General features: G+C 36.4%; 1 protein-coding gene across 1 annotated transcript; it reads right to left on the reverse strand.

Annotated features, from left to right (window-relative positions):
* Positions 1-1305: 1305 nt before the first annotated feature.
* LOC127445969 (ras-related protein Rab-22A) lies at positions 1306-19944 on the reverse strand. Its single transcript, XM_051706512.1, has 7 exons — positions 19611-19944; positions 18689-18768; positions 15937-16018; positions 9314-9385; positions 8197-8303; positions 6498-6607; positions 1306-5075 (listed from the first exon to the last, which is right to left on the reverse strand). The coding sequence occupies exons 1-7, from the start codon at positions 19644-19646 to the stop codon at positions 4972-4974; spliced, it is 591 nt and encodes a 196-aa protein (XP_051562472.1). The 5' UTR covers positions 19647-19944; the 3' UTR covers positions 1306-4971.

Genomic DNA, 19944 nt, shown 5'->3' on the forward strand with positions numbered 1-19944 from the left:
TATCCCCCTCTCTTATTTCAAGCAGTTTGATAGCAGAGCGAAGTACTTCATTTGGAATGGTAAGCGTCCCAGATTACATTTCAATAAGTTACACAGGCTGATTGACAAAGGTGGGCTAGGCCTACCCAAGATTTTGTTTTATAATTATGCTCATTGGTCGCTTCCACCTGAGAGAGCCCCTCCCTGGTTTTGTTTTGAACAGGAAGTTCTTGCCCCTATTTTGCCATTGCAAAGCCTTTCTATCAACCTAATCGGAGAAGATAAGTTACACTGTTATATTGCTTTTGCACTCGGTATGGACAAAAGTGTCCAGAGTTTTAATTTGGACATTTATTTAAATGTTGCCTCGAGCATATGGCAGAATCCAAAATTATGAATTAATAAGTCCCCATTCTGCTGGTCAGAGTGAATTGTGAGGGGGGTTACTACACTATTTTTGGAGGTAGTATACACCCCCCTAAAGGCCATGAGGCATCAGTGTATTACTCCCTGCTAATTCAGAGTCTGGGGGAAAGAGCTTCAACTTTGCTCCGGAGATTATGAGAGAAATATCTAAACTTGGTATTGGAGGAGGGAGTGTGGGCTAGGATTCTAAAAAAACATCAGGTCTAAATCTAGAGATGCAAGGGTGCACCTTAAGATTTTACATAGATTCTATTGGACCCCCTCTAGATTCTTTAGGCTGGGTCTTAAAGACACACCCACCTGCTGGTGTTGCCAATCAGAAGATGGGGACACAGCTCATGTTTTTTGGTGGTGTGTTAAGATACAAGAATTCTGGTTGAGGGTTCAGAGTTTTATGGGTGATGTATTAGGTACTCCAATCTAATTTTGCTGGTGTTATGATAGGCAGACAGGTTATCCTTAGAGGATGGAAGTCGGCTGGCACATCCTCGTTTCGTGAGTGGTACGAGGAGATGGGCAGGGTAGCAGCATTGGAAGAGTTGTCACATAGAAGGCTAGGCAACATGGATTTGTTCATCAGGAGGTGGGGCTACTATTTGGCCTTTATAGAGGGCTCTCGGGGAGGGGCAGTGGAGGGAGACGTGTTGTTTTAAATGTGTGTGTTGTAGCCTTTTTGTCTTTGAACATATATATTTCTAAATATTTTCTACTCTTTTATTGTCTGTTTGTGTGTGGTTGTCAATTGGCATTTCACCATTGGGGTATCTGTTTGTGTTGGATGGGGGGGGGGGGGGGGGGTTAATATTCAGGAGGAAGGGTTGTAAATAATATTCTGTTATTTTTTGTTAATTTTTTATATGTTATTTGGAATCAATAAAATTTTTCATAATAATAATAAAATTGGATTTTGTATCATTTTATTACTAATAAAGAGCACAACATTTCCCTTTGCACATTCACAAATGAACAAATAAAAGGTTATTTTCAAGCCTTTTTGCATGACAAAAAAATACAAGAGTTAAGCTCAATAACAAAAAAACAAACACTTATTTGATTAGGTTAAATTACTGTTTTGTATATACTGAAATACAATGGTAAGCGGTTAAATATAATAATGCCTGAAAGACAACATATAATTTAACTTACACATTCTATTATGTGGTATCTACAAGGAAAAGTGCATAGTGAGAATTTCACAACTTTCTTAGGGCCAGCCCAAGACTGTTGACATTGTTCTCTGACCTAAACACCATTCCAAACCAGACTACTAGTGACCAGACACACTGAAAAAAATATTTCAGCCCATTTTTAAAATTTACACATTTCAAGTTCATAACAAAATTTCATTGCATTGAATTGTATAATGATTAACAAAATAGAATTAATAAAACTTCATGACATTTTTGTTTTGTTTTATTTTATTTTATTGATGGAATTTTGTTATGAAATTGAAATTCGTAAATCTTAAAATTATTCCTTTGAGTGCAGCGTATTAAACTGTCTTACACAAGTGTAGCATGTAGTTCCATTCAAAGGTATTAAAGCAAAGCCTGTGTCCCAAGCAATACCTTTAATTGGACTAAATGACACATTTAGAGTTACTGTGTATCACAGGTTTTATACATGTAAAGGGCCTTCAATAAGTATAATCAAAAATGAAATTAAGTTTACTTTTCCAAAAGGTTTTACATGACACAGAAAATAAAAAAGGTGAAGTTTAGGTTCTGGTTTGATTGAAAGCATTTACTTAACAGGTGATATATTCCAGTAAGTGAACAAAAATCAATCTGCATGGTAATTCAATTTGTTTTCTGTATAAACATCAACAGAGACTGCTTAAGACTATACTTTTGTGATACATTTCAAGTTATGTCGACTGGAACATGCAAACTGACACGCAATCTTCAAAAGTGCAATTGTTTTTTACCACCAGTTCCCTTCTTTCATTCAACAAGTCTTCTAAAGGAAAATATGAAATTCATGAAATAACTACTGCAGTAAACCTTTACATTTTTCTTGAGCAAGTAAACTCATGCTATGATTACTGATGGCACACAATTTTGGAAAAAAAACTATTATTATTGCACTTCTGAATTCCTGAACAACATCATGGTGCATTGGCAGGACTGCATATAGTGTCTTAACATAGTTTAAAGGACAGAAAACGAAAAACAAGGTGAAGCGTGTCATTTCTGCACCACTAAAGGTCACCTATATGACAAGTTGTAACAATTATTAATTTTGGCTGAACAAACCTTCAGTAAATGTTTTCTATATTGTATGTAGAAAAAAGTTCTTTTATAACTATTATATGGTAACTAACATTATATGCTTTGTAGACTCTTAAATTAATGTTTGAGACTGTCAATTAGAAATTGTTTGACATTGCATGGGCATATCTTTTAGAAGTTCTGCCTTTTATGACCTTTTTCCATTTAAATTAAAGTCTATTATTAAAATGTCCTGGTTCTTAAAGGGATAATTCACCCAAAGTGAAAATACTCACCCTTGTGTTGTTGCAAACCCGTCTGACTTCTGACTAACATTTTATGGAACATCTCTTTTGATGTTCCACAGAAGAAATTCATACGGGTTTGGAATGACATCAGGGTAAGCAAATGAAGACAGAATTTTCATTTTTAGGTGAACTATCCCTTTAAGGAAACATTTAGGTTAAAAAACTATAAAGCTTCGGGGTCAGTAGAAAGCCAAATTGTTTTTAAAGGCAGGATTTAGGGTTAAGAAGTCTTGTTTCTAGTTTCCAGATACACTCCTTTTTTATCCCTGTCCAGATAGTAAAAGCATGTTGGATGTGCAGGCCAAAATGTATTCTGCAAAAGAATAAGAAAGATGAAAAATGTTTATGAGACAATTACAGCATTTGGCAAGACCTCACAGAATAAGTTGAGCCAGTAAAAAAGTAATATAAAAACAGCAAGGGATCTGACTAGACCTACTGCCAACTAACACAAATGGTTAAAATGCAATCTCAGAAACATTTAGATATAATACAACATTGTAGAAAGTCTTGGACAAACCCCTAAAACATGCTAGTCTGGCAGAATTTGTTTACAGAATTTTGGAATCTGGCTCCTTCCCACTACCATAAAAGATCTGATATCTGAGATCTGGAAAACATTTAAATGGTTGGAAATTTATCATATCTAACACTTAAAAACTGCTATTCTTATCAGGATTTTAGAAGGCTGGCCAACTTTATCAAAAGCAGATCAATATTTAAGTGCTTTTTTACTACAAGGTCTCCTCCCTGCCCAGTAGGTGGCGATATGCACAAAGAATGTGAATCACCAAAGACAAAAGAAGAATGTGAAAGTGAAAGTAGAGATAAATAGTAAAAAGGACTAAAATATTGATCTGTTTCTCACCCACACCTATCATATCACTTCTGAAGATATGGATTTAACCTCTGGAGTTAAATGGATTACTTCTATTCTACTTTTATGTGATTTTTGGAACTTCAAAGTTCTGGCCAACATTCACTTGCATTGTATGGACCTACAGAGCGGAGATGTTTTCCTAAAAATCTTTGTTTGTGTTCTGCAGAAGAAAGAAAGTCATACACATCTGGGATGGCATGAGGGTGAGTAAATGATGAGAGAATTTTAATTTTTGGGTGAACTATCCCTTTAAGAATTTTTTAATTGTGATATTATTCAAAAAAATCTTAATGGTACAAATATCTCATAACTGTAATGCATCCAGTCATTTTACGTTTGAGTTTTATTAAATTCCATTTATTCTTAGTGGTGACACTTATTAGATTAGGTTCTTATTACTGTAATACATTATTTTTTATAGCATATTTCAGTACAAATCTGTACTACATTAAAAAATACTATCATAATGTATAAAAACTTTATACGTTTTTGCAGTAAAGCAATGGAAATTAGAATTAGAGAATTAAAATAAGATTTCTTTGCATTGCAGTAAAGAGAACGCTTAATGTCACAATGCAAAATTTTAATGTTTCTAAAAATAGGCTTTATTTTCTTTAAGCAAAATATTATATTATTTATCTTACTTTTGATTTTGGGGTGAATTATGACCCAAACATTTTCTAGGTGTTTTTATTTTTTATATTATACATACCAAAAATTTGCAAAAATAAGAGAGACAAGAAAGCTATGTTGCTTACATTTGGACAGACTGCTGGAACTGTTAATATGCACAAGCTGACAGACAGTGGCTTTGAAGGAAACCTTTTATAGAGTTTTGCAGAGGAATGAGAGAAAGAGAGAGAGAGAGAGAGAGAGAGAGAGAGAGAAAGCACATCACAGTATCTGATCTGTTAAGCAGGTGTTTTTGTTGCTGTCTGATTCTGGGTAGTGATCTAGACCCTAGAAATTGATTTCTAAGGATGACTGTGTAGTGCCAAAGAGCAGGCAAGTTGAGGTACAACATTAACTGAATTTCTTTTTTGGCTCCATAGGGAAGTTACGTAGCTTCCTCTATGACATCACATTCTTCATTTGCTATTCTCCTTGGTTACTAATGGAAAGAGAGTGAGAGGTCAACGAGGGTTTGGCCGGATTGTTTACAACTGCGTCAGCAGCAAGTACGTTCTCGGGTCGACTCTGATGGTTGGCGACGTATTTTGAAGCCCTTGACCGCAGACCCGCCATCTGTGTGTAAAACTGGGATCCTTTGACCTGGAAAAAAAAAGAAAAAAAGAAAAGAAAAACATAAAATTAAGATAAGAAATTAAGATGTGGCATTTTTTTTAATGTAAAAATACTTGATCCTATCCCTGCGTAATAATAATTTGCATATAAGTAAGCCATTCGTAGGCTGATTTCACCAAAAGAGTAAACACTGTAGTTCTGTGTCCTTATCAAAACATTGCTCTGTTTGTTTGAGGATCCTGACTAGCCCAGTACAAAGAAACAATGACTTAACCAATGGCATGTTTTTAGGGCGGGGCTATCCGTTTTTCCAACAAATGGAAGACGGGGCATGTTCGGGAAACCTTTTGAAAGGTTTGATCATCATTTCTGCAGTTCCATTTGGTACCACTAGAGGCATAGAAATGACACACTTTAAAGGCATTGTTCCCCCAAAAATTAAAATTCTCTTATCATTTACTCACCCTCATGCCATCCCAGATGTGTATGACTTTCTTTTTTCTGCTCAACACTAACGAAGAGTTTTAGAAAAATATCTCAACACTGTAGGTCCATACAATGCAAGTGAATGGTGACCAAAATTTTGTAGCTCCAAAAAGCACATAAAGGCAGCAACAAAAGTAATCCATAAGACTCCAGTGGTTTAATCGTTGTCTACTGAAGCAATCTATTTGATTTTGGGTGAGAACAGACAAAAGTGTAACTCCATTTTCACTGTACATCTTGCCATTGCAGTCTCTAGGCGTGATCATGATTTCAAGCTCGATTACACTTCCTAGCGCTTGACGCATGCACAGAGCACTAGATAGTACTAGAAAGTGTAATCGAGCTTGAAATCCTGATCGCCAAAGAGACTGCAGATGTCAAGATTTATAGTGAAAAAGGAGTTAAATTTTGGTCTGTTCTCACCCCCAAAAAATATTCGATCTCTTCAGAAGACATGGATTCAAACACTGGAGTCTTGTGGGTTACTTTTATGCTGCCTTTAAGTGCTTTTTTGAGCTTCAAAGTTTTGGACCCCATTGACTTGTTTTTTATGGGCATACGGAGCGGAGACAGTACACATCTGGGATGGCATGAGGGTGAGTAAATCATGAGAGAATTTTCATTTTTGTGTGAACTGTTCCTTTAAACTACTGGTACAAAAGTGGCTAGCTGTATGGCTGTTTCTTGATGGGGCAAGTGCCAAACTCTGTGGTAAAATATCCACATCCTGTAACTCATCCACTGCCCTGGGTCCAAGTGCTGAGAACAAGTATCCACCTGAGCGCTATTCTCACCACCATCAAAATTAATTATACATCATGCAATCCATTATAAATGAAATAATAGATCTGTGTTGCAATAAACAGCATTTATTAAAACTTGACTCTAGTTGATTCAAAAGCTCAGTCAAGAGGATCTTGATATGGACATAAAACAATGACGACAAGTTAGGGATTAACTCACTGATCTGAATGAAGACCTCATTGATGTTAATGGCATTTTTGGCACTGGTTTCAACAAATATGGCGTGAATGGAATCAGCATAGTCCTTGGCATCCTTCTCTGACACCTCCCTGGAAAACAAAAAGACAGGAACAAAACAGCAGAAAAGGAAAGGTGTTAAAAAAAGAATGAGTAAAAGAGTAGTAGTAGTAGCTCACAATACTACAGAAACAATTTTGAGACACTCTCAAAACCTCAAAGAGTAACTATAGTTATAAAAATTAAAAGAAAACTTTGGCATGTTTGCATTATTCTGAATATTTTATCACTAGAATTTTTATTATTGATACCATGGGAGTGTGGGAGAATATATGAGTGGGTTGAAACATATTTAAACATGTATTTTTCTGTGGTGGCGGTGGATAGTTAGCATATGGCAGGATGTTCAAGTACAGCTATCGTGTGCAGGCTGCTCTCCGTGCACCTGTCACCTGATCACAGGTGCTGATCAGATTGCACCTTTGCTACATGTATCAGGTCGGACACACACACAACAGATAACATTTCCATTGATGCTTTACTATCTTAGATTATCCGCCCATGCACTAAAACTAGATCTTCTGAGGAAATTATTATTGGTGCTTTCCTGTTCAAAGATTGCCGCCACAATGCTAGGGTAGTTGCTAGGACATTGCTAGGTTGTTGTTTGCACTTCGCAGGCAAAACTCAAGAGCCCACACCAAAAGTCTAATCTGATTTCATGACTGCAACAACATTTTTGCAAAATGATATTACATGGTTTATTACACATATCGCAGCAGTTCTGAGGTAAAATGTCCACTGTGTGGCACTAAAAGCCATTTAAATGTTCTCCCAAACAGATGAGGTTTTTTAGGTTAATGCTCCATTGAGTTTTAAATCCACAAATCCAAACGTCCTACCCTATACCTTAAACCTAAACCTGATAGTGTCATAAACGCAAATGTGAGAAGAAAAACACAGTTGCTGAAGCAACCACATCATTGCTTCTATGACACTTTCAGCTCACATGTCGCCTCGTGCTCTTCCGGGCTTGTACTGCGGCGCTTTGCATTGCAAATGCAATGCTTTATCAGTTAAGCTACCATGCAATTTGATCATGTTCAAACAAGCTTGTAAATGTAGTTGGTTGTAAAACCCTTATTATGCTTTGGGGAAAAAACAACATCTAAAACATCTAAAAAAAAAAAGTGTAATAAACTGTGGCTGTGGATCACTGAAAACAGCACTGGATCTGCCAGAAAATGCAGCATCTAAGTTTAATGTGCCAGACTGAACAATCGCAAGAATTTTCCCTGACATTTATTGCCCGAATGCTTGCGGTGCAATCGCTACTCCTCAGCTATGACGTCTTGGTCTTTATGGTTTTGAGAAGTAAAATGCAACCGCACTGACAGCTGACCTGCACTGCCAAAGAAAGCAATGGTGAACCAAGACATATCATTGGACCTGTGGGATGAGTGAAGCAATTTAAACTGGAAAGATAAATTACAGTGTGTTGCGCGTATGGTAACTGCACGTGTGCGACCTTGTTTTCAATGAGTCAAGACAAGCTGACAGCAAATATGCAGGTCTTTTCCCAATGTCAAATTGAGTTGATGGCCACTGCGGGTGCATCCCTTCAAGTTGAATAGAGATGATAGGATGTGGAGTCTTTTGTGGCAAGGATGGTGGAATTCACCTGGCATCCAAGAGATCGCATTTGTTGCCAGCGATAGCCACCACTATATTGGGTGGCCCGTGCTGGCGAAGTTCTTTCACCCAGTTCTTCAAAGTTTGGAATGATTCCTGAGTGAGAAAGAAGAGGAGTTTTTCAAGACTGCATCCTGCTGCTGAAAGGTCAAAGGTTTTAAACATTGACATACACAGCAATGCTCATACATCACCTGCTATAAAATACGATAGATCTTAGAAGGCCTAAAATACAATGATTATTTTTTTTGTTTTGTTCTACTGATCACAAAATAAGATTTTTAGCAGAATGTCAAGGCTACTTTTTTCATACAACTACTCATTGTGTTTGGAAATGCCAATGTTCTAAAAAGGATCAAAAAAGTACAAAAGCGGGGGCCTGGGTAGCTCAGTGAGTAAAGACGCTGACTACCTCCCCTGGAGTTTGCGAGTTCGAATCCCAGGGCATGCTGAGTGACTCCAGCCAGGTCTCCTAAGCAACCAAATTGGCCTGGTTGCTAGGGAGGGTAGAGTCACATGGGGTAACCTCCTCGTGGTCGCTATAAAGTGGTTCGCTCTTGGTGGGGCGCGTGGGGAGTTGTGCGTGGATGCCGTGGTGGATGGCGTGAAGCCTCCACACGCACTGTGTCTCCGCGGTAACGCGCTCAACAAGCCACGTGATAAGATGCGTGGGTTGGCGGTCTCAGACACGTAGACAACTGAGATTCGTCCTCCGCCACTCGGATTGAGGCGAGTCACTATGCCACCACGAGGACTTAGAGTGCATTGGGAATTGGGCATTCCAAATAGGGGAGAAGATAAAAAAACTTTTTTTTTTTTTTTTTAAAGCACAAAAGTAATCTATATGACTTGTGGGCTATATTCCAAGTCTTTTGAAGCCATACTTTGTGTAAAACTGAAATGTAAGTCATTATTAACTGAACATCTTGCCTTCAGCCCATAACTCCTTTTGTGTTCCATGGAAATCAGAGAGATATACATGTTTCAAATGGCATGAGGGTAAGTAGATGATGACAGATTTTGTATTATTTTGGGGTGAACTATCCCTTTAATAGCTTTACCAGCAGCAAGATTTGTGAGGTAAAAATGAATAAATGTTTCAGTACCTCTTTAGTGATGTCATACACGATGATGGCTGCAGCAGAGCCCCTGTAGTACATGGGAGCCAGGGCACGAAACTAAGGGCAAAACACAGAGTGAGAGAAGAACAGTCTGTGTTTTCAAGACTTTATTATGGAGTGTGTTTATATCTACAACAATATACAAGGCACCACTTTACAATAAGGTTCCATTTGTTAACATTAGTTAACAACATTAGTTAACATGAACTATCAATGAACAATACTTTTACAGCATTTATTAATCTTGGTTAATGTTAATTTCAACATAGTAATACATTTTTTAAATCAAAAGTTGTATATGTTAACATAAGTTAATGCACTATGAACTAACATGAACTAACAATGAACAATTGTGTTTTTATTAACTAACATTAAAAAAGATTAATAAATGCTGTAAAAAATATATCGTTCATTGTTAGTTCAAATTCATAATATCTAATGCATTAACTAATGTTAACGAATGAAACCTTATTTTAAAGTTTTACCCATGGGACTTTAAATAATAAAAAATTCTCAGGTTTCTTTTATTTTTTTTATGTCAAAGTGTAAACAGACATGCACACAATACATAAACTCATTGGATAAGCCGCCAGAATGGATAAAGGTGTACATGCTAAGCAAAATCTATGAGTGCCAGATTTATTTAAATTTGCTTAAACAGTTTTCCATTCATTGATAAAATAACAGTTTACACTAACATAAACAGAATATCACCAAATTCTGATTTATATTAGAATATTCTTGTGCATGTACACACAGTCCACATCCACACAATCCGTTGTTTGAAAACTTCGTTTTCAGTTTCGTAACATTATCGTTTTCAAAAGTATGCAGTAATGTAGAACATTTTAGAAACATTCCATTTTCGGTGGAGGAAAATGCTGTTCAAGTGTGAATGAGAGGCATAGCGAAATCAATGTGTTTTCAAATGAAAATGTATTAGTATGGACCTGGCCACAGTCTGTAACTGTGTTTACATGCACAAGAATATTCTGACATTAATGAGAATGTATTAAATTTACATTTTTGATCATGTAAACACCTTTATCAGAATACCAATCATAGCTAAAAATGTATTTATATCATCAGGTTATTATCTGCTTTTGACGTCAAAATGTAACCAGGCATGCACACAACACTTTGAATAAGAACGCCGGTAAAGGTGTTTACACGCAATACAACATTTGGGGAAATGGGCAAAAATCTAGGCAAGCTGATCGGTTTATGCTTAAACAGTTTACGACATTACCATGATAAAGGAAAACCGTTTAAGCCGTTTGCATGACCACATGTCGTCGTCTATTAAGAAAGTGCATATAAAAGCGCTCACTGATAACATCCCAACATCCCTTCTTATCCCAACCTGCACATGCTTATTATCAGAACTTTGAGAGAATTTGTACATTTTGGCTGAGATCTCCTTGGATTTTCACTCCAAATTACACGGACAACTCAAACACAAATAAACGCATGTTATTTCAACACGTTCCTTTTTAAATTTCAAACAGAACTCCATGCAGCCGATCAGGAAAAGAACGTTGAAAAACCCCTAGATGTGGGCCACCGTTAAACCCTGAAGGAGATTTTAGTTTCAAGCGGTCATGCCAAGAGGGCTTGAGTCAGGAACTGGGGGGGAAAGCATATCAACACATGTGGGAGCCATTCGGGGAAAGATGAGCGCGATGTGTCAGACGCAGTTAGTGTTTTAATCATTATGAAACAGCATATTTGGGTTGAACGACCCCAGTCATCAAAAATAGAAAAAAAAAGAGATTAATAAAAACAAGCTGGATCTAGTATGCCATTCCACTGAAAATAGACCAAAAAGAGAGGAAAATTGCAGTAAAGAGTGATAGAGAGAGAGAGAGAGAGAGGAAAAGAGAACAAGAAAGAAGTCACTAGAGTAGAAACCCTGGCAGATCCTTTCTTAACTACAAGCGTGTGCTGGCCTGAGAAATAATGTAATAATAAGAAATAATAAGTGCAGTTAGCTAATGTGTGTTATTTTGAATCTTAAAATATAATGCACATTGTTTGAAAAAAAGTTTTTTTTTTTTTTTTTTGCCAAATTTACGGTTCTGGCAAATTATTGGGACCTTAAAGTGCCTTAAAGGTTAACAGCTGCACACTACAAATTTGTGCACACTTCAGACTACTGTTTAAAAGTTTTCTGTAGTTTTAAAAAAAAATTTCGTGACTATTTTTATCAATAAAAGTGAGCCAAGTGAGAAAACCCATGCATCTTTCGCATGCATGCAAATTCACTAAAATTCACCTTGACATCAGTTGGTTAAATTTATTCACAGAAAGTGGCTCATAAAAGTGAAGTTAGTTTTGAGAAAAGGTCTAGTATCATTTGTTTGCAGATGCAACTTGGTTTGATATTTTGTTATCTAATGCATAAATAAATAAATAAATCCATGAATTTTTAAGTATCCAAATAAATTGTGGACTATTTGGATTTTGTGACAATGATGTAAACTCATTTGAAATGAAATAAGAAGAAACAATGCACTAATTAATGCACCAGTTATAAGAGGAATGCTTAGAACAGCATCTAGAAATAACAGTTAATCTCTACCAATTCATTCGACAACCATACAAGTGTATTAGACAAATTATATCCGTAGCTTGACGGACAAAGTCTCTGACATTTATAGCTGTTTTTGGCCCAAAAGCTTCCTGCATAAGCAAGAGGAAATGTTTCAGTTTAGCTGTCTTTTGACTAAAGTTGCAAGATGTCTTCACACACACACGTCCCAGCATTCCAAACAGTGTGGTCTCTCTTTCTCTCTCCAATTCTCATTGGAGATATTTTCTCACCGCTTCTTTCAGTCCTTCACTACCTCTTCAAATTTCTTTTGCTGTCTCCGGAGCTCTCTCCTCCACCTTTTTCTCTCTTATTCTTACAGTAGAATTTTAAATTGAAAGAGAGTTCTAGTGAAAATGCTTTTTTTGTTTTGTTTTAGCATTTTTTCTGATTTCATACTTTTTTTTTATTACAAATTGTATTATTTAAAACAATTGTTGTGCTAACATGGGAGTTAACATGGTACATTTCACAAATTTGCTTACATATGATCGATGAGCAACATATAGTAAATAATCTCAAGATTTCTTTTTCATTCTGCGACATAACATCACATCTCAAACTTTTTGGACCTCACTGTAAATTTTAGCTTTTTCTATAGCAAGAAAAATATCAATAAGATTGAAAGATAGACAGACAGACAGATAAATTAGAACGACAGATAGACAGATAGTCATATAGATACAGACAGACAAATACACAGACAGATTAGTTTAGACAGAATGAAAGAAACACAGACAGATTAATTTGATAGAACGACCGACAGACACACAGACAGACAGACAAACAGACAGATAGACAGACACAGACAGACAGACAAATAAACAAACAGTCACACAGACAGACAGATACATTAGATAGAATGACAGACAGACAGACCAAACAACAGACAGACAGAAAAATTAGATAGATGGACAGACACACAGACATAAGATATAATGACAGACAGACAAACAGACAGATAGATAGTCATAGACAGACAGACAAATAGACAGAAATCACACAGACAGACAGATACATTAGATGGAATGACAGACAGACAGACACACAGACAGATAGACAGACATAGACAGAAAGACAAATAAACAGACAGATAGTTTAGGTAGAATGACAGATAGACACAAAGACAGATAAGACAGACACACATACAGATAAGAGAACGACAGACAGACAGATAGATAGACATAGGCAGACAGACAAATAGACAGAAAGTCACACAGACAGATAGATACATTAGATGGAATGACAGGCAGACAGATAGACAGACAAATAGACAGACTGAACAACAGACAGACAGAAAAATCTGATAGATCAACAGACAGACACACAGACAGATAAGATATAATGACAAACAGACAGATAGACAGACATAAACAGACAGACAAATAAACAGACAGATAGTTTAGGTACAATGACAGACATAGACAGACAGATAAATTAGATAGAACGACAGATAGACACACAGACAGATAAGACAGACACACAGACATATAAGATATAACGACAGACAGACAAACAGACAGATAGACAAACAGACAGACAGACAGACAAATAAACAGACAGATAGTTTAGGTAGAATGACAGACACACAGACAGACAGATAAATTAAATAGAATGACAGATAGACACACAGACAGATAAGACAGACACACATACAGATAAGATAGAACAACAGACAGATAAATTAGATAGAACGACAGATAGACACACAGACAGATAAGATATAACGACAGACAGACAAACAGACAGATAGGCAAACAGACAGACAGACAGACAAATAAACAGACAGATAGTTTAGGTAGAATGACAGACACACAGACAGACAGATAAATTAAATAGAATGACAGATAGACACACAGACAGATAAGACAGACACACATACAGATAAGATAGAACAACAGACAGATTCATTAGATAGAACGACAGACAGACAAACAGACAGATAGACAGACAGTCACACAGACAGTTAGATACATTAGATGGAATGACAGGCAGACAGACAGACAGACAAATAGACAGACTGAACAACAGACAGACAGAAAAATTTGATAGATCGACAGACAGACACACAGACAGATAAGACAGACACACATACAGATAAGATAGAACAACAGACAGATTAATTAGATAGAATGACAGACAGATAGACAGACAGACACACAGACAGATAAGACAGACACACAGACAAGATATAACGACAGACAGACAAACAGACAGACAAACAGACAGATAGACAGACAAATAAACAGACAGATAGTTTAGGTAGAATGACAGACACACAGACAGACAAATAAATTAGATAGAATGACAGACAGACAGACAGACAGAAAAATTTGATAGATCGACAGACAGACACACAGACAGATAAGATATAACGACAGACAGACGAACAGACAGATAGACAAATAAACAGACAGATAGTTTAGGTAGAATGACAGACACACACACAGACAGACAGATAAATTAGATAGAATGACAGACAGACACACAGACAGATAAGACAGATAAGATAGAACAGACAGATTAATTAGATAGAACGACAGACAGACACAGACAGATAAGACAGAACGACAGACAGATAGATAGATAGACATAGGCAGACAGACAAATAGACAGACAGTCACACAGACAGATAGATACATTAGATGGAATGACAGGCAGACAGATAGACAGACAAATAGACAGACTGAACAACAGACAGACAGAAAAATCTGATAGATCGACAGACAGACACACAGACAGATAAGATATAACGACAGACAGGCAAACAGACAGATAGATAAATTAGACTGACTGAAAGACAGACAGACAGTCAGACAGGCAATTTAGGTAGAACGACAGACAGACAGATAGAAGAAAACCACTAAAAAATGACATGGCACACAGTCGTACAGTGCTGTTGTAAAAAACAATGTGTTGGACAATTATTCAATCAGGAGCCTGACAGCCACTGAAAAGCCAGCTCACAGCTTTTGGCCAGGTATAAGAATCTGTGGACAGAACTGTTTCTCTTCACAAGAGAACTTAAGAGTTAAAGAGAAAGACACTGAGAGGGAGGGAGAAAGACATTCTGGCTTGAACTGCTCTTCTCAAATCTTATCTCTGACAAAGCCTAACTTCTCATCCCATCGAGCTCTGGGGCATACACAAAGCAAAGCAAAGCAAAGAAGACGAGACCTCTTTTTTTTCTTCCTATTTTCCACCTTTTAGAACAAAGTAAATTCATAAAAACCATTAAATAACGCAAATTGCAGTATGAGAATTGTACAGAGACAAAAAATATCTTATATTAAGCTTTTTTAAAGTAGCCACTCTTTGTCTGGATTCCAGCTCTGCACACTCTGGGTATTCTCTCAACCAACTCCTATTCCCATGTATAGTATCCTGGACACTTGTTCGCTGATTTTCCTACACTATCATGAGAAACATAAATTCAGTCTAGTGTGTCCAAACTATTGACTGGTATTGTCTATAAATACAAATAAGCGAGAAGAAATTCCGTAACACTTGGTATGATACTATTTTTTCTAGCGGCCTGTGTGGGCTGCTTGGCATTCTACAAATAGCATCACAGATAAACATGAGTGGAGATCATATTCCAAACAGCCCCAAGACTGCTGTCAAATTCTAACCGGCAATAATCATCTCGCACGGACATACCTCAGACACGTCAGCCACCTCTCCTACATACGATCATATAAGGGGAAAAAAGTGACTACCAGTCAAAAATGAATGAGTGTGTCCAAACTTTTGAGTCTTTTTTTTAACAAAATGTCAGTATGGCCACAACTAAAACGGACCAATCACCTTTTAACAACACGTACTAAATTTGTTCATCTAAATACACATACTGCACATTCACTCACAAGTGAGAAAAGAGCAAGCGATACTGCCCTCTGTCGGACTAAAAAGGCATTGCAAAAATACACAGTGAAACAGAGTAAACATAGTATTTAATGAATGCCAGCTTGTGCATGTGTCAACTCTGTGTTTGTGCAGTGATTGTTACGGTGTTTACCCTTTCTTGTCCTGCTGTGTCCCAGATGAGAAATTTGTGAAGCTCATTTTGGTACTGCACTGTCTTTGTCATAAATGATGCTCTGAAAATAAAATCAACATGAGAGATCAATATAATTAACACAAACATTACTAATAGGTAGACCTGAATGGAATAAAAAAAATTCTCAGAAAGCTGAATTTTTTAATATTTAAATCCATTCCACACATTTTCCCCCATTATTCGTTCAACAACAAAAAAAATAAAATAAGTGCAAATTCCTTGCGGGCCTACTTATAGATCATTTTAAAAAGTTTAAAAGTGTCTTGCACGGTACAAGTATACATGAAACAAACATAAAAGAATATGTGTTCTGTTGGTTCAACCAAGAATATCTGTTAGTTGAATTTAAAATTTGTGACACACTAAAGTGGAACACGTATTATACACTGTATATTAAATTACTTAAAAGCTTAACTGGTTCTCTCTCAGTTATCTAATACAAACTAATCAGCACAAACAGAACAGCTCCTAAAATAACCTGAAATGGAGTTAGATAATCTGCAAAGGTTAAATATTGCTGTCAAAAAGCAGACTATTTCCATAGAGACATGATGCACAGATCTCATCAGTGTTTTGTATAGTGTTGAGGTCCAATGACAGCTCTCAAAAGGATGGCTGGGAACTTTTATTAAGAACATGTATTAAATAATACGATTAATACTTAATTTATTCAAGGAAAAGTTCACCCAAAAATGTACATTCTCTCATCATTTAATCACCCTCATGCCATCCCTAATGTGTATGACTTTCTTTCTTCGGCAGAACACAAACAAAGATTTTCAGAAGAATATCTACATACAATGCAAGTGAATGGTGACCACAGCTTTGAAACTCTAAAAAGGACATAAATGCAGCATAAAGGTAATCTATACAACTCCCGTGGTTAAATCCATACACCGATCAGCCACAAAATTAAAACCACCTGCCTAATAATGTGTAGGTCCCCCTTGTGCCGCCAAAACAGCGCCAACCCGCATCTCAGTATAGCATTCTGAGATGCTATTCTTCTCACCACAATTGTACAGAGGGGTTATCTGAGTTACCGTAGACTTTGTCAGTTCGAACCAGTCTGGCCATTCTCTGTAGACCTCTCTCATCAACAAGGTATTTCCAGCCACAGAACTGATGCTCACTGGATGTTTTGTTTTTGTTTTTGGCACCATTCGGAGTAAATTCTAGAGTTCTAGAGTTGTGTGTAAAAATCCCAGGAGATCAGCAGTTACAGAAATACTCAAACCAGCCCGTCTGGTACCAACAATCATCCATGCGATTATCTAATCAGCCAGTCATGTGGCACCAGTGCAGTGCATCAAATCTTGCAGATATGGTTCAGGAGCTTCAGTTAATGTTCACATCAACCATCAGAATGGGGAAAAAGTTTGGACCGTGGCATGATTGTTGGTGCCACATAGCATTCGGAGATGCGAGTTGGCACTGTTTTGGCGGCACAAGGGGCACCTACACAATATTAGGTGGGTGGTGTGACTGATCGGTGTATATTCAGAAGCAATATGATAGGTATGGGTGAGAAACAGGTCAATTTTGAAGACCTTTTTTTTACTATAAATTCTACTCCCTTCCCAGCAGGTGGCAATATGCACAAAGAATTTGAATCACCAAAAACAAAAGAAGAATGTGAAAGTGAAAGTGGAGATTTACATTAAAAATAGGACTTAAATATTGAACTTTTTCTCACCCACACCTATCATATCACTTCTGAAGATATGGATTTAACCTCTGGGGTTAAATGGATTACTTCTATGCTACTTTTATGTGATTTTTGGAACTTCAAAGTTCTGGCCAACATTCACTTGCATTGTATGGACCTACAGAGCTGAGATATTCTTCCAAAAATCTTCTTTTGTGTTAAGCAGAAGAAAGTCATACACATATGGAATGGCATGAGGGTGAGTAAATGGTTATTTGGGTGAACTATCCCTTTAAGAACATGAATTAAGTAATATGCTTAATAAATAATTTATTAAGTAGTTAATATAGGAACATTTATTAAGTACTAAAAGAAATAAGAAAACACAACTTTAAAGTTGAAGACATATATATGACACCAGCCATTTTGTAAAAATACATAATGAAATTAGTATTACATTATTAAAACAAATAATCCATCAGGTTGTTTTGTTTTTTCCAACAAAACCTTCAGATACAAACTCCTTTAACACAAAGAGGAAATTCAATTTCGAGTGTATCAGTTTTATTTGCTGGAAACAGCTTCCATTTCAGTACATGCCAAGGCTTATGTGTGCCAATCCTCCAAACTTACACCTTCAAAATATGAAAGGGTGAATCTCATGAAAGCATGCCTGCGTCATATTTCACCCCAAATAAAAAATAAAAATAATAATAAGACCTGAAGAATGCATGAAGAAATTAAACCTATTTTTGTACCATTTAGATTGTTGGCATTTAGACATTACATTCAAAACAATTGAGCATTTTTAATTTATGAGAGTACAACATATACACACATGATGTTTAAATACATCACCATTTAATGTCACAATGCAAAAATTGAATAAAATGGTACAAATAAATTACATATTTTAATGGTATAAAAAGTCTTTGTTTTCTTGATGCAAAATATGCTTTTTTGTGTGTGTGAAAAATGACAACCATAATTTACCCAAAAACCTGCTTGTAACTGCATCACAGTCAGCCTGACCTCACTGTGAGCGTTTTGCGATGGACTTACCCAATTGTGGGATTAATATTGGGATCAAAACTGTCCTCCACAAACCTCCACACGATACTTGACTTTCCAACTCCTGTATCCTAGAAGACAAGATGAAAATCAATAGGCAACACTCACAGACATCTTAAATCAAATCAATGAATATTGACAGACTGCAAAGGCAAAAGTACATATTTGAACTCAATATATGGGTAAACACAGGCAATATAAGAAAATTGTGCCAACATGCAAGGTAATTTAATTAGACACCCCTTAAAATGGCCATTACAGTAAATCAATGGGTTTTTGTAAATGGGTAGCTGACAACATGAACATGAACTGTTAACTGTTTAAGGTGGAACTTTAAATCTATCACGAATATGTATACATTTTTCACAATTACTTATCAGAATTTTTTGCAGTTCACTTAAATGGTCCTGCGATGTGATAAATCAGATAATAACCTCATTTGAGGTTACAAAACTGAATGCATAATAATTATACAAGAAAAATGTTGTTTAAAATAGGTTTAGATGTCACTATTGCTTGAAATGCCTTGTCAACTAACCATTTACAGATTGCACAGACAAAAACACACAATTATCACCAATTTTGTGTAAACATAGGTATTAGTAGACAAATTGTGTCACGTGAAATCTTTATACTAGATTTGTCCTGTACAGTCAAACCCAATGTATTCCCGAAATCTATTAATAAAGGTTTCTTGATGGCAACATCTCTAGATATTTTACATCCACTTCTGAATGTGGCATAAATACGTCAGCAAATATTGCTGTCATGATTCAGAGATTATCACAGCTTGCACAACAGGTAAAACCACGGAGTCCAAACTGACATCAACACTGAGTGATCCTAAAATATGCAGTAAAAATCCAAGCCACCATGGAAACTTCAAGTCATAAAAAGTGAATAGTAATCTTACCCCAAGAAGGCACACTTTCAACTCTCTTAGAGACATGTTGACCTCCAAGCTATTAAAAACTCCCCGAACATCCCAGACAGTTCATAAAGCAGATCAGCAACTATTTCTATTTGACGTAAGCAGAAAATAACAACACCACAAAAATGAGATAGATATTCACAAACTAATGTCGGATATTTACTGTCTTAACATGGAACACAGGATCAGATGCTGGTAATAAATGGCGACATAACGCGTAGAGCGTTTTCTTTTATTATAATAATGGGATTTCGCAAAATTAGCGATCGATTAGTTTTGTTATGAGCTGCTCGCTGATCGCCATCTTGAACTCCGG

Source organism: Myxocyprinus asiaticus, chromosome 9 (genome assembly GCF_019703515.2).
Source record: "Myxocyprinus asiaticus isolate MX2 ecotype Aquarium Trade chromosome 9, UBuf_Myxa_2, whole genome shotgun sequence".
Taxonomy (NCBI): Eukaryota; Metazoa; Chordata; class Actinopteri; order Cypriniformes; family Catostomidae; genus Myxocyprinus; species Myxocyprinus asiaticus.